General features: G+C 40.1%; 1 protein-coding gene across 1 annotated transcript in view; it reads left to right on the top strand.

Moving 5' to 3' along the window:
• Positions 1–602: 602 nt before the first annotated feature.
• The window catches only part of soat2 (sterol O-acyltransferase 2), a 31,191-nt gene continuing 16,614 nt past the window's right edge, over positions 603–15,179 (top strand). Inside the window, exons 1-7 of the mRNA XM_033626872.2 lie at positions 603–752; positions 4,515–4,654; positions 6,203–6,261; positions 6,438–6,577; positions 7,068–7,121; positions 8,559–8,666; positions 12,875–13,157. Coding sequence (XP_033482763.2) covers positions 4,576–4,654; positions 6,203–6,261; positions 6,438–6,577; positions 7,068–7,121; positions 8,559–8,666; positions 12,875–13,157 — 723 coding nt within the window. The 5' untranslated portion in view covers positions 603–752; positions 4,515–4,575. The remainder of the gene's footprint in view (positions 753–4,514; positions 4,655–6,202; positions 6,262–6,437; positions 6,578–7,067; positions 7,122–8,558; positions 8,667–12,874; positions 13,158–15,179) is intronic.

The raw sequence follows: 15,179 nt of genomic DNA, 5'->3' as shown, positions 1-15,179 counted from the left end.
AACTGTATGGACCCTGCACTAAGGACTAAGAAGAAATATGGACCCTGTGGCTGGACCATTGTTTTAAAACATACAGAAATACTCTGATTTAAATAATAATTTGTGTTTTTACATCTTATCCTTCTCCCTCCCTGAAAAAGCCAGAATCTGTGAATAACACAAGATATCTCGTATGTTTTCATCCAAAACTGAGATTTAAGGTGAGCACAGAAAAAACTTTTCTCCATCAGCAGAAACATTTGCAGACAGGCTTCTATTGTCATACTCTGCAGATGCATCGTTCTCCACAGGTCAAATATTCAAGTGAAGTGACTTTTGAAGTGCGGAGTAAAAGCAGCTAGATTTTATATTTTTGACCCACTTCTTGTTGAAAACCTTTGACCTAAAGAACCTAACCCTTACTTTTACAGCTATGCCAGGTGGAGAGTGCATAAAAAATCAATAATAAAATACATGCTATAAATACATTGTGCAATAAAAGTCCATCTCTTTGATCAGATGAGAGGTCAGGACAAACTTCACTGTTTTGTTGCATGACCTAATGCATCCAGTGGAGGAGGTGAAGGGGAGGACCTGTCCTACCCAGGGCCAGGAGCCAGAAGGGCAAAGTGCAACATAGCAGCAGAGGAAAGGAGAGGACACAGATCACAAGACCTGTGACGCAGGCTGACTTAAAAACGCTCCAGCAACTCGCTCTCAGCAGGAGTCTTTGATTGAATCTGCCTCCACTGAGCTCAAGGCTAGAAGACTGTGTGAGTATAAATCTGACACGATGACAAATGTTTGTCGCCCTTGTCTGCCTGATGTGTATCTGACATCTGTCTTTTGTGTGATTTTAATTCCACAGCCGTTTTAAAAACGACAAAAATGAAGAACAGAGTGATGGCTGAAAATTCTTAGGAGTTTAGTGGTAGTTTGTTCTGTAAATGTAGACACTGAAAACAGAGGGTGATAAAATAAAAGTTGCGAACTTACAGGGTGTGTGCAGGTCTTAAACAAGATGTCTTCAATTTAATAAATATTTATAAAAAATAAATATTAGGCCCTAAATATGATTTTGTGAGGGCTTAATTGTCAGAAACATTTTATGTAATTTCATTTATCCATTTTTAATTAATGTCAAAATGAGTCAAGTCCACATTTCTGATGTTACAAATCTTCAAACCTACCACTGAACCTTAAACTTTTCTTTTACTGTATACTTGCCCTTACCTGATGACACAATGTAGATTAACCAAACCTAACTTTAATAGCCATAATCCTATATAAAACATACCTCTGCATCTGACGACATATATACTTCTTACCTTTATACTTGCCTGAAATCTTTGAATGAGAAAAAGATTATTTGATGAAAAATCAGTTTTAAATTTGATTAAAAAGCATCTTAAAAAGGTCTTAAAAACCATTAAATTTAAGTGCCAGATACGTGTAAACACCCTGACCCATATATGAATTTCTATATACATATAAGAGTTAGGTTTATATACTTGTTTGATCAGTTTCTCAGTGTTTGTTCTCTGATGACATTAAAAGCTCTGAAGGAAAATGGTGATTTAATCAATTGATGTTGGGGAATATACAACAACACTGACCTTACAGTCATTACAGATAATGAACCAGTCAACTAAAAACAAAATATTAGGAAGTGACTCGAAGGGTTAAACATGACCTCAAACACATTTTATTCCCCTACAACAAACCTCGAGGATGTGTTTCTCAGCCAATCCTCACTTGATCCCAAAATGACTGATAACATTCATCGACATCATTAATTATAACTATTTAATTAATGCTTCAATACGGCTGTGACATCTTATTTGCATAATATGATTAAATTTGTCCTTTCTTTGATCTTTTTTACTGACTAAATGAATTTGGGTCATTATAGCTTTTATTTCCCTAGTAATCCATCTGCAATAGTGATGTGTTCGTCATCATCTACATTATGTTAGTTTAACAAGCTGTAATTAAGGAGGCAGTGATTGAGAAAGGGGTGTTATTGTGCTAATTTACTGATTAAAGCTTATAATCATAATTTCAAACCTGTTCAGTCCCCCTAAACAGCTCAGTGCTGTGTCACAATCTCTGTTGTTAGATGAAGATTGATCAAAAATAACAACAGCCTCAAGTTTTAAAACCTCCTCAAAATCAACAGTATACATCTTATACGCGTGTGGTAGAGTTAAGTTACTGAAATACTGAGGAGCCTGAAGCTATCATACCTCTGATCTCAGCTATTACCACATGTGCATCCTCCACTTTGTCCAAAATTGGATTTTTTGGCTCTTTTATCTGCCAAAGGAGGTGGAGATGGAGGTGAGCCATAAACCCAAGTTTCACAACCCAAGTTTAAAAATAACTCTGCAGGTGATGCACCCACATTCTGTTTTTCTAACAGGTCGGATGAGATTCAGTAATATTAAAGGCCTTGAAAATATATTCTAAATTCTCTTTAAAGGGCAATCTGATGGAACTTAGAGTGCTTATTTATTTTTTATATATATTTTTTGTCTTTTATACATTTTTATTTACATCTTGAGGCCTTACTCAGCAAATGGATTTGCCCAGAGACTGTTTTTTAATATATTTATTTATATTTTTAACAACCGACAATATAATACATAGTGAGAAACAAAACATAATAGCATACATAAGTGAAAACATAAATAAATTATGTAATAAAAAAATTAAACAAATTATATGTAATGCCAATGAATGAATGATTACTTTGAGTTATAAAATCAGTTGATTATTTTATGAATTCCCATAACATACAGTAACTAAATGTAAATCAGTAAGTAAGTAAGTAAATTGAAAGTCTTTGGCAAATGATAAATTATTTAAGAAACAATGAACATAAGGTTGTCATGGGTGTTACAAGATCAAATCACAGGACATTTTTCACTTGCATCCTGGCATACAGTGTCACAATTTTCTTAACGGCATTTAAACACAATCCATTTCTCCCAATATTTTGTACATTTTTCCATCTAAAGCCTTAAAATAAGTCTTTCCATGCAGTATTTCATTTATAATCGCCAGCTACTGGGCCAATGTTGGAGGATCAACTTGTAACCATTTGCGAGTTATGGCTTTCCCGCTACTTGCCAAACGTATCTTTAATAAATATTCATCTTGGTGTGGGACAGTTTCAGGTACAATGTATTTTCCTAAGTATAATATAACAAATGAGTAGACTAAATCTATCCCAATTATCCTAAGAATCCCAGCTGCAGTCTCTCGCCACTGGCAGGTGAGGTTCAGCATTGCCTCCAAAAAAAGCCCTGGCTCTGTAGGCCTCTTTGCAGTGCTGTTAGTCTCTGGGTGATGAAGAATCACATAAGGATTTTCCACCAAACTCCCTCAGGAATCTTAGGTGCTACGTAGGCTTCTGAAGGAGGTGGCTGGGGAGGATGGTGGGCGTACAGAGTGCCGGACCTTAAGCCAATAAGAGCATGATCCTTCACCCTCACCTTACCCAGTAACATGCATAATTATGGCATAAAGTCTCAAAAACATGTTCCTTTTGATCTCTTTCTCTGTCGTCTCATCATCTGCAGCCACATCATGTATAATCTGTGTATCTGTACAAAGCTGCTGCGTTGATGTTTCTCCTGAGGAATGATCAAACAGCATGGATTAGTAAATGAGGTCACTCTGTGTCTTTCACCTCTCCATCAGTCCTCTGTGTGTGTGTTATCTATAGTGTGAACTTGTGTGACAGGTAGACCGGCTTTATCACTTGTTTACATTGTTTTGAGCTTGAGCTCCAACGACTGGTGATAACACTCATGTTATTGCAAGGCACTGTAGGTAACTACCGTTCAAAAACCCCTGACCCACTCCACAGTATGTTTCTGCATTTAGATCAGGAGTTTGCGCACTTTTTCAGTTTGGGATTCACATGAGGAAGCTCACCTCCTTGGGACTGAGGCTCATCAGGAATATTAATGGTTTTTGGCATGAGGCAACCTGCCAGCAACGAGACGGTGACCTCATTTAATCTCTCAATTTATAGCTGAAGATTCTCGTCTCGACATCGTCAAGCCTCAGCAAAGGGTAAATCCGCAGTAAATCACGTAGAGTGAAAAGTTTTGCTGCACTGCCCTCCGTGGGTTGAATGTGTTGAGTATGTTGCAGCTCTGTCCTTTAACGGGTGAAAACAACTGATATGACTTCACTTACTGGAGTGTCTCTGTCCTTAAAGGGCAATAAACCAGTGTGTTTCTGCTCCAGTAGTCCAGTATGGCTTTACCTCAGCTTATAACCGGGAACTGAGCCAAGTGTGGATCCAAACTGTTGTGGGGTCAACGGGGTCACCGAGGGCGGTTATGTTCTCCCCTTCCTATTAGGCCAACAAACAGCAGGCTAGACAGAGCAAATACGAACCTGGCAGCATTAATCTGTCACGTATCATGATGTAATATCAAACGTTATTGGTTTTTAATCTCTAGCATTTAGGGAAGCAAATGAACATGTGTGAGACTCACCTTCAGCTCTGATATGCACAGGATTTTCCACCTGCGGCCCAGGAGATTGTCCTAAGTGTTGTGGCGTGGGAAGGTGGTAACCATGACGACTGCAGAGCCACCTAACGGACTGTGGCGCCGAAACATCAGAGCCCGTCAGTCAGATGAGGTCTCTGGTCAGGGTATGATCAATGATACATTTACATACTCATTTGTTTTTATAGAAAATGTTTTCATTTATGTTATTGAGTTGTGTTCTCTTATGACACTTTGTTCAGAGGTAATTGCATCTTTTCACAATTGTTTGTGTTATCACCTGTGTTATTACAGACAGTGTAAGATGAATGTAATTTGTGTGTATCTTAAAGCTACAGCTACATTCACACAGAAATACACAAGAGTGATAGTCCCTGAAGAGGCTCCCCCTCCCAATCTTTGTGTTCCTTATGGCATTTGCTAGAATCTGCCACGGCTCATTGAAAACAACCAGTCGGAACGAAGAGTCTCTAGTGAAGCTGTCCGTCATGTCAATCAATGCTCAAGAGCTGCAGTCAAAGGGTACAGTCACACATGAGTGAAATTAACACCCAGTGAATATTTGCCTCCCGTTTTCTTCCATTCAGTACGAGCGAAGGGGCGAATAAAACATTCAAATTGGCATCTTCGCATTGCATAGAGTTCAGTTTTGGCAAACTCTGATCAGCAAAGTCGAGTCTTAGCTTTCTTTTTGTGTCACAACCAGCACTGCAGCTGTGGCTCAGGAGGTAGAGCAGATTGTCCACTAATTGGAAGATAAGTGGTTCAATCCCCAGCTCCTCCAGTCTGCATGCTGAAGTGTCCTTGAGCAAGATACTGAACCCAATTTTGCTCTGGGTGGCTGTTCCACTGGTGTACGAGTGTATTAAAAACTGAGTAGCAGGTGGCACCTTGTGTAGTAGCCTCGGCCACCAGTGTGTTAATGTGTATGTGAATGGGTGAATGTGACTCATAGTGTAAACAGCACTTTGAGTGGTTGGAAGACTAGAAAGGCGGTATACAAGTGCAGGTCCATTTACCATTTGCCATTATCACCCTGTAAGCGATGGTCACTTTTGTATTTGCTCATGTGTTACTGTGCCCAAAAATGTTTTCAGAGACATATTTTAGTGTACTGTTCAGCTGTAAAATAAGAAAGTTTGCTCCGGCTGGTGGGCAGTGCTTAGTTGTTGGCTCAACTGCATCAAACATGGCAGCCAGATCACAAACTTACAGTCATATTACAGTTAAACAGTACACGGAAATATGTTTCTGAAATGTTTGAGGTGAGAAATAGGCAATGAACTAACAGAATCTTGATTCATGTTTGATAGGCGCTGCCTAGTTTTACAGTTTGACCACAGTTCATGAGCTGTGATCGACATGATTGACAGCTGCGATACAGATTCCTCAACTCTGACTGGTTGCTTTTGTTCACATGCAGTAATGCCATTAGCAGCACTAAGAGGAGGCAGAGCAACATGATTTTTCACAGACTGTCTCATGTACTACTGTGTGCATGTAGTGACAGTTTCAGCAAGTATGACAAAATGTTATTTTTTATAAAAGTTACCAACTACAGATTTAAGTCACTATATGTGGGATTATTGCAGAAATATGTGCAGCATCAGCATGTGGGATTCCCAATTATCTCCTAACTTTCCCACAGTACATGTAGGAAAGTTAGAAATAATCTTATGCTCTTCTCTCCACAGCTGGAGACCATGATAATTCACAAGAGGAAGATCTAAGACAGTGGCAGAAACATGCACAGGTGATCCATAACTCCACTTGCTCCTCTGTCTTACTCATGTGGAACGAGAAAATACAGAAGCTAAACAGGATACAGCATGAAGTTATGTTTTAAGAGTGTGTAAAATATATAACGGATAAAGTAAGCTTAAGTTAAGAAAGCTAAAACTACATTTTCTCCTGTGTGTCGTCTTGTAGAAGGTGAAGATGAAAGTCCTGGAGCAGGTCCAGGATCAGCTCAGTGATTTACTGGACAAAGCACTGACTGAGTCCGTCCAGCCTTTTACCCAACTACAGCCAACAGTTAATGGAAAGACGACAATAAACCCCTCATCCAGGTTTGTTTTGGATTTGTTTTAACCTTTATTTAACCAGGCAAGTCATTAATAACAAATTGTCATTTACAATGGGGCCCTGGCAAAAGGCAAAGCCTCTTATACATCTCATTACTTACATACCATCACAACAGACCGCATGTTAGCATTACATAGACAACATGCAGACTAGCACATACAGTAAATGGGGGCAGGTAGCTGGAAGAAAAAAGTGTCAGGCAATACAGCAAACAGGAAAAAAGTAGCATACACAAGCAGTAAGACAAACAGGCAAAGCAACAAAGAACAGCAGCAGTGAGAGAACAAGAATATGCACTGGAGAACAGCCAGCAGCAGACAGACAAAGGTCAGAGAATATTATTGGGTTTAGGAGGAGTAGAAGGAAAAATGTACTAGTGCACATATTATTCCTTAATTATCTTAATAAGAGATATTATTCTCTAATTAACTGCGGCAAAATATATATATTTGTGTTATTCTGTGTTTGTTGTAGATCTCAGAGAATGGATGATGGCAAAGTGTTCATGGCCAGACCGTCGCTGTTGGAGTAAGTGTGAAAAACAAGTCCATCGAAATTAAGCAAGTCTTCTCCAATACACCATATAAATATAAATATATGCACATTTATCATGTTGTCTTCAGGGTTTCAATAGATTTATGACAAGTACTTTTTTCATGTGCACTATATAAAGTTAAAGGAGCAGTGTTTAAGATTTAGGGGGGTTTAGTGGCATCCAGGTTTTTAATTGACAGGATCTGAGGTCTTTTCCTCTTCAAAACAAACACACTATGTGATTAAAACTCTTTAAAAAAAAACATCACAAATCTTTTTTTTTTCTGATGCTGTGTGCTCACCTTATTTCTGGTCCAGCCATTCAGGAAGCGGGATTATCCACAGAGGGCTCTTCCTCTTCAAAACAAACAGACCTGGTGATTTAAACTGGCAACAACACTGAATGAAGAAGTTTCATGTTACAAATCTGTGTTTCTTTGACGCAGATGGGCCACTAGCCAAGCACCTACTAATGTGTGCTCATGTTTTTTGCCTGGTAACTTGTCCAAGAGGTTGTTTTTTTTAAGATTTTTTTTTGGGCATTTTAGCCTTTAATTGACAGGACAGACAAGTGTGAAAGGGGGAGAGACATGCAGGAAATGGCCATAGGCTGGAGTCGAACCCGAGCCCCTGCGGCAACAGCCTTGTACATGGGGCGCCTGCTGTATCCACTAAGCCACCGACGCCCCACGTCCAAGAGGTTTTTATAAAGAGCCGAATTATCCACAGGTCTCCCCCTCTCTTCAAAATAAACAGATCCGGTTATTTAAACTGGTAAGAACACTGAAGAAAGAAGTTTCACATTAAAAAAAGTGTTTTTCCAACACTCATCATTGAAGGGCTGCTAATTATGGTGGCTGACATGAAAACTCGAGCGGCCTTATCTAAAGCCAGTGTTTGGTTCGTCCATTGTGGGCTACTGCAGAAACAACATGGCGGTGAAACATGACAGACTCCATGGACAAGGACCTGTTGCCTATGTAGATATAAACGGCTTGTTTTAAGATAACAAAAGCACAACAATTCTTATTTTCAGGTGATTGTACACTGAAGAAAACATGCCAATGTGTCCCTCTAAATCCTGCACACTGGACCTTTAACCCCCTTTGTGTGTTCTGTTCTTATTGTAATTTTTATCTGTTAAAGTCACTTAACTAAATGACTAACTGTATATAAAGAAAAAAACAGTATAACCCATCCTAATGAGGGCAAGACAGCTGAAAATGTTTGAGAAATATGGATATCGGCATGGTATGCTTGAGAGGAGTTATGCAGCTTGTGCTTATGCAGCTTGAGTCTACAACAGAGATCAATGCTTACGTGGTCCCCATGACTATGTGCCAAATCACTCAAATACAAACCATGTACACAGCACAACACATGAATAAACCATGGAGCTGTATTCATGACAGTTCTCCTCCTCTTCATCAGCGAACTGTTTGAGATCAACCACATCAGGACCATCTACCACATGTTCATCGCTGTACTTGTCATCTTCTGTTTAAGCACACTGGCTGTGGACTACATTGACCAGGGCAGGTCAGTGTGTTGTGTGCATGAATGTGTGTTTGTGTCTGTGTGTTGGAGGTGCGTCTCAGACTCTGTGACCCTGAACTAAATCTAACAGAAACTCAATTACCCCAAAGCCTTTAAAAACCCTCTTATCTTTGTTCTCTTCCTCATTGTGTCCCTCCCTCTGTCTCTCCCTGCCTCTCTGCTCATCTGGCAGCAGGAAGATAGAGCAATCAATCCCTCCGAGTATTTCTGCTGTTGCTTTGGGCAGTTCAGTAATGATTCGCTTGCTGTTTGCAGACGCAGGATTGCGAGTTTAATTCTTATGTTTCTCTAGATGGAAACTCGACCGTGTGAAAATTATTTGATACATCCACCCACAGTTAACATTGATTTTAATGTGGAGGAAACTGATGAAATATAATAATATTGCAAGTGGATGTGTTGAATTAAATAAACCCTGCAACAACATGCTGCAACGAGTGGGCATTCTAAATCTATTATTGTTATTACCAGAGGGCTCTTTTCAGAGAACATAACTGGAAAGATATTCAATGCATTTAACTATGCTCGTCATTCATTAAATCCAGTCATGCTTTAATGTAATTAAAATGGTTATTGAAAACCCTGTGAAAACAGACCACATTGGCAAATAGAATGTATCACCTTATGTCCAAAACACACCAAGCAGTACCAAAGTGCACCTTGCCACAATATTCACATTTTCCTATAGTCGGGAGGTGGGGCCATGTGTTTCAGGAGTGAAAAAAGTCTCTGCAACAATAGACAACATGTAACAGGTGTCACAGGACTCTGTTTACTGATTTGCTGCAGCTTTTTTCTGGCTGCAATTAGCCTCAAAAAATTTAACTATGCCCAACTTTTAGTTTGGCTGCACTTCACCATAGAATCAAACGTCTGCAGCTGCTTCCCAGAGTCATTGCATGGCAGCTCGCCACAGGACATGCTTTGCCCCCGCTGGGTGTTTTCGGTGTTAATGTCCTTATTTTCAGCCTAATTTTAGTCTTTTAATGCACATTATGTATTTTCTGCCACTGGGGGTCTTTCAATGAAATGAGCCTATCCCAGCTGACATTGGGCGAGAGGCAGGGTACACCCTGGACAGGTTGCCAGACTTTCACAGGGCTGACACATAGAGACAGACCATTCACGCTCACATTTACACCTACAGGCAATTTAGAGTCACCAATCAACCTGTGTGTCTTTGGACTGTGGGAGGAAGCTGGAGTGTCTGGAGAAAACCCACGCGCGGGGACATGGGGAAAAATGCAAAAGGTCTCCCCCACCCTGGGTTTGAACCAGGACCCTCATGCTGTGAGGCGTCAGTGCTAACTATTTATTCACGCTATGTCCTTTCATTCTGATGAAAAATGGCTCCAAATAACTTAAGCTAATGTGACACTTTCCATTAGATAACTCGACTACCCATATATACTACCATATATATACTTATATATATACAGTACAGGCCAAAAGTTTGGACACACCTTCTCATTCAATGCATTTTCTTTATTTTCATGAATATTTACATTGTAGATTCTCACTGAAGGCATCAAAACTATGAATGAACACATGTGGAGTTATGTACTTAACAAAAAAAAGGTGAAATAACTGAAAACATGTTTTATATTCTAGTTTCTTCAAAATAGCCACCCTTTGCTCTGATTACTGCTTTGCACACTCTTGGCATTCTCTCCATGAGCTTCAAGAGGTAGTCACCTGAAATGGTTTTCCAACAGTCTTGAAGGAGTTCCCAGAGATGTTTAGCACTTGTTGGCCCCTTTGCCTTCACTCTGCGGTCCAGCTCACCCCAAACCATCTCGATTGGGTTCAGGTCCGGTGACTGTGGAGGCCAGGTCATCTGCCGCAGCACTCCATCACTCTCCTTCTTGGTCAAATAGCCCTTACACAGCCTGGAGGTGTGTTTGGGGTCATTGTCCTGTTGAAAAATAAATGATCGTCCATCTAAACGCAAACCGAATGGGATGGCATGTCGCTGCAGGATGCTGTGGTAGCCATGCTGGTTCAGTGTGCCTTCAATTTTGAATAAATCCCCAACAGTGTCACCAGCAAAACACCCCCACACCATCACACCTCCTCCTCCATGCTTCACAGTGGGAACCAGGCATGTGGAATCCATCCGTTCTCCTTTTCTGCGTCTCACAAAGACACAGCGGTTGGAACCAAAGATCTCAAATTTGGACTCATCAGACCAAAGCACAGATTTCCACTGGTCTAATGTCCATTCCTTGTGTTTCTTGGCCCAAACAAATCTCTTCTGCTTGTTGCCTCTCCTTAGCAGTGGTTTCCTAGCAGCTATTTGACCATGAAGGCCTGATTGGCGCAGTCTCCTCTTAACAGTTGTTCTAGAGATGGGTCTGCTGCTAGAACTCTGTGTGGCATTCATCTGGTCTCTGATATGAGCTGCTGTTAACTTGCGATTTCTGAGGCTGGTGACTCGGATGAACTTATCCTCAGAAGCAGAGGTGACTCTTGGTCTTCCTTTCCTGGGTCGGTCCTCATGTGTGCCAGTTTCGTTGTAGCGCTTGATGGTTTTTGCGACTCCACTTGGGGACACATTTAAAGTTTTTGCAATTTTCCGGACTGACTGACCTTCATTTCTTAAAGTAATGATGGCCACTCGTTTTTCTTTAGTTAGCTGATTGGTTCTTGCCATAATATGAATTTTAACAGTTGTCCAATAGGGCTGTCGGCTGTGTATTAACCTGACTTCTGCACAACACAACTGATGGTCCCAACCCCATTGATAAAGCAAGAAATTCCACTAATTAACCCTGATAAGGCACATCTGTGAAGTGGAAACCATTTCAGGTGACTACCTCTTGAAGCTCATGGAGAGAATGCCAAGAGTGTGCAAAGCAGTAATCAGAGCAAAGGGTGGCTATTTTGAAGAAACTAGAATATAAAACATGTTTTCAGTTATTTCACCTTTTTTTGTTAAGTACATAACTCCACATGTGTTCATTGATAGTTTTGATGCCTTCAGTGAAAATCTACAATGTAAATAGTCATGAAAATAAAGAAAACGCATTGAATGAGAAGGTGTGTCCAAACTTTTGGCCTGTACTGTATATACCACCCATACACCTTATGTGGCACATTCCATTATGGGATAGCCTAGATCAAAACAATTATACTATAAATAACTTTATGAGTATGTCGAATGTTGCATGAGCCACTTGTCAAAGTAGCACATGAAATGGATTTATTTAGAAATATAATATCAATAAATCAGAATTACTTTGTTGCAGAGGAGTAGCTCGCTGAGTTTCTTCCTCACTCTCTGACATATCATCTGGTGTTTCCCATTGACTGTGTAAAATAATGGATGGAACCAGCGTGATTTTACCCCTTGGATTGTGGACTCCTGTTTTGTAGCCGCGAGTCTGGCATTTTGGCCATCACCATCTTGGATTTTTGGAGCCAGATGCGACCATGTGACCTCTTGGATGAGAGAGTGAAGCTAACCCTAACGCTAGCTGAGAGCTTGGTTAGCACAGTGTATTTACAGCTATGATTGACTGTGATAATGCAATTTTTTTGCCAGAAAAACAGGCTTAAAACCATTAAACAAAATGTACTTATCAGAAAAACTGATCATCCAACTTCTTCCAAGGTCTTTTAGTAAAACCAAACACTGAACAAGAACATTTTATAGATGACAAAAACATTTCAGTAAACTTAGACTCTGAATCTGGAGTTAATCTATGCTGCGTTACCCAACATCGCGGTGACGACATGTTCAAAGGATGGCACCCACCTGTCAATCAGTACCCTTAATTATGCATAACTTGAATCCTTAATGAAATTTAAATGGGTGAGTTATATAAAAATCAACCCTGTACAGTTGTCATGAAAATAGCTAGAGAGACCAAAACCTTTGTTTTGTGCAGGACTGTATTCATGTTCATCTCTGCTGTAATGCTGGGCATTTTAATATAGGAATCTATTGGGATTGAGTCACTTCTGGAGCCAGCATCAATTGGCCATTAGAGAAACTGCAGGTTTTTGGACTCCCTAGGCTTCAATTTTTAGCTCTGCAGATTGCCACTTGTTGTTTTCCTAAAAGTTTGAGCAACTACCATTTACAACTGACCAAATGAAACGCACCTCTGCTTTGAATGAAACTGCAAATTCCTCTGGTTTGAACATTGTTGGAAACATTTAACAATTCTTTCATTATATAATCTCAGGTTGGTCTTGGAGTTCGACATTCTGTTCTGGGCCTTTGGGAAGGTGGGAACAGTCACCTGGGCCTGGTTTGTGATGTTTGTCTACACCCTGCTCGCTCCGTACTACACGCTGGTGTTTTGGGGATGTTTGTACCACAGCTCACCCTCTAAGTTGGGGCTGTCTCTCGGCACAGGCCTGGTCCTATCTGCAGTGCAGACCTGCGTACTGGGACTGTTCCCCATCCACGTGGCTGTGCACTACCAGCTGCCTCCGGCCTCGCGGTTCATTGTGATACTGGAGCAGGTGAGTGTGTGTTTGAGGAGTAAATGCTGTCACATTTATTATGAACAGGGTGCAAAAGTTACAGCCTGAAGTCTCACTGAATGAAAATGTCATTCACATTAGAGCGTTACTGAAACATCAGCATGGACTATATGATCCGATTTTTACTGGTCACAGATGTAATGTATTGAGATGTACACTGGCTGATTCGTAACGAGAAAATGCAGTTATCCTGTATTAACTGATGTCTAATCCACACTTTGCACAAGAACTATAGTAGGTACAGGTGAGCTGATGACCTGCTGTAGTCACCTGTGTGTAAGACATCACATCCGTCAGTCGACTAGAATGTAATAGTAGACATGGACAAGAGGCATGAATATAATGAGGCATAAAATTGCACTGAGACAACATTAAAAGCACAAAGGCCCTAAATAAAAGGAAAACAAACAGAACACTAAACTTAACAAATAAAAGTGTAAGCTAGTTCACTCCTGCTATTTATGAGTGTTGTTGCCTGAATGTTTCGGGAACAACACTTTGATAAGACAAAGTGTTTTTGGAGGACCGACTCAAGGGAACAATTAGGCTGACTACAAAGTAAACAGAAGAAAAACTATAAAACTTTGGTTCCTCCTGCGTCTCAAACTCTGCCTCTCTTACAATCAGACAAATAGCATTTGTTGGGGCATTATTTATAGTCTGTAGCAAAGCCTGTTAGCAAGCTCAGGCTGCCCAACTTTATATTGCTTCTACATTCACATGGTGTACTCCTCTCACTGCAACAAATATCCACACTAATTTGTAATTTCAGTCAGAGACATGTCAGGGAATTGACTATTTATTATATATATATATTTGGAGGGAAAGACTCCGCTCGTCTAGGAGCCTCTCAAAGAATCCGAGCGGTGTCGAGGATTCTGCTGGGAGAACTAATCCCCTGTAACACATACAGTAATGGTACAGAATCAGAGATAGCTGTGAACACGCTCGATGATTAGAACCTGGTAAGACGACAAACTTTAATCACATGAGGAGGAGGGTTGGGTGTTGAAGGGGGCTGTGCCAGCAAGCAGAGTTCAATGTGAGGGATCAAGAGAGTAAAAGTGAGAGCCGACAGACTGTAAAAACCACCGAGCAGCGGTCTGAACTCAAGTCACAAATTTGATTACTTTAGTCTTGACTTGACAAAATAAGAAAAAAAAAACAGCAACTTGACTTGACTGAGAATATTTGATACTTTACCACCGGCCTAAAGATTAAAAGTTGCTTCTTTTCCTGAATCGGCTACATTAACGCTAGACCCCAGCACTTAAATCCCCACATCCACTTTGTTTGAACCAATGCAACAACATGTAATCACGTTGCAGGAGATCAGCATGAATAACTAACATTATGTTACTGAGAAAAATAATACCAAAGATAATTTATTCTCAAAAACAGCACAGTGGTCAACCAAAACGTCATGCAGTACACAAAATGTACGGGTCTAAAATTACAGACAGAGACTTAAAAACTTCCAACAAACGTGTCTTGACAAATAAAAACAAAATTAAGAAAGCATTCATTATTTATATTTACATCTATTATTTCTCTGTTGTTAAAATGGCATTACAATTGGTGAAGTGGCACTTGTTTAAGACTCAACACTCAAAGTTTAGGACTTGGGACTTGACTTGTGTTGGTCTTTTTCTTTTAATACTTAGATTTTTTATTTTTTGTGTTAATGTAGAACAGGACAGGAGTGGGACAGTACGGTTTTAATCAGTGAAAAGGGAGGGAGAGAGAAAAGGAGGCACAGGTGCAGTTCATAATGCCTATAAGGAGTTCAGAAAAATTATTGTTACAAGTCCAGATGATTATAATAATCCCATTTTACCCCGCATTCATCCCCCGTCTCCTTCTGAAGTCAAAGAGTGAAAGTCATTTACTCCATTGAGTGGATAGAGCTGATTATGTTGATAAGAAGGTTAATGGAGGGAGGGTTCCTCTCGAGCCAACATTTCGTAATCGTTTTTTTACCTCTGGCCATAAAAGTCTTCA

Source organism: Epinephelus lanceolatus, chromosome 1, assembly GCF_041903045.1.
Source record: "Epinephelus lanceolatus isolate andai-2023 chromosome 1, ASM4190304v1, whole genome shotgun sequence".
In the NCBI taxonomy this organism is placed as follows: Eukaryota; Metazoa; Chordata; class Actinopteri; order Perciformes; family Serranidae; genus Epinephelus; species Epinephelus lanceolatus.
Note: the sequence above shows the minus strand (reverse complement) of the source record. Positions and strands in the feature narration are given on the sequence as shown.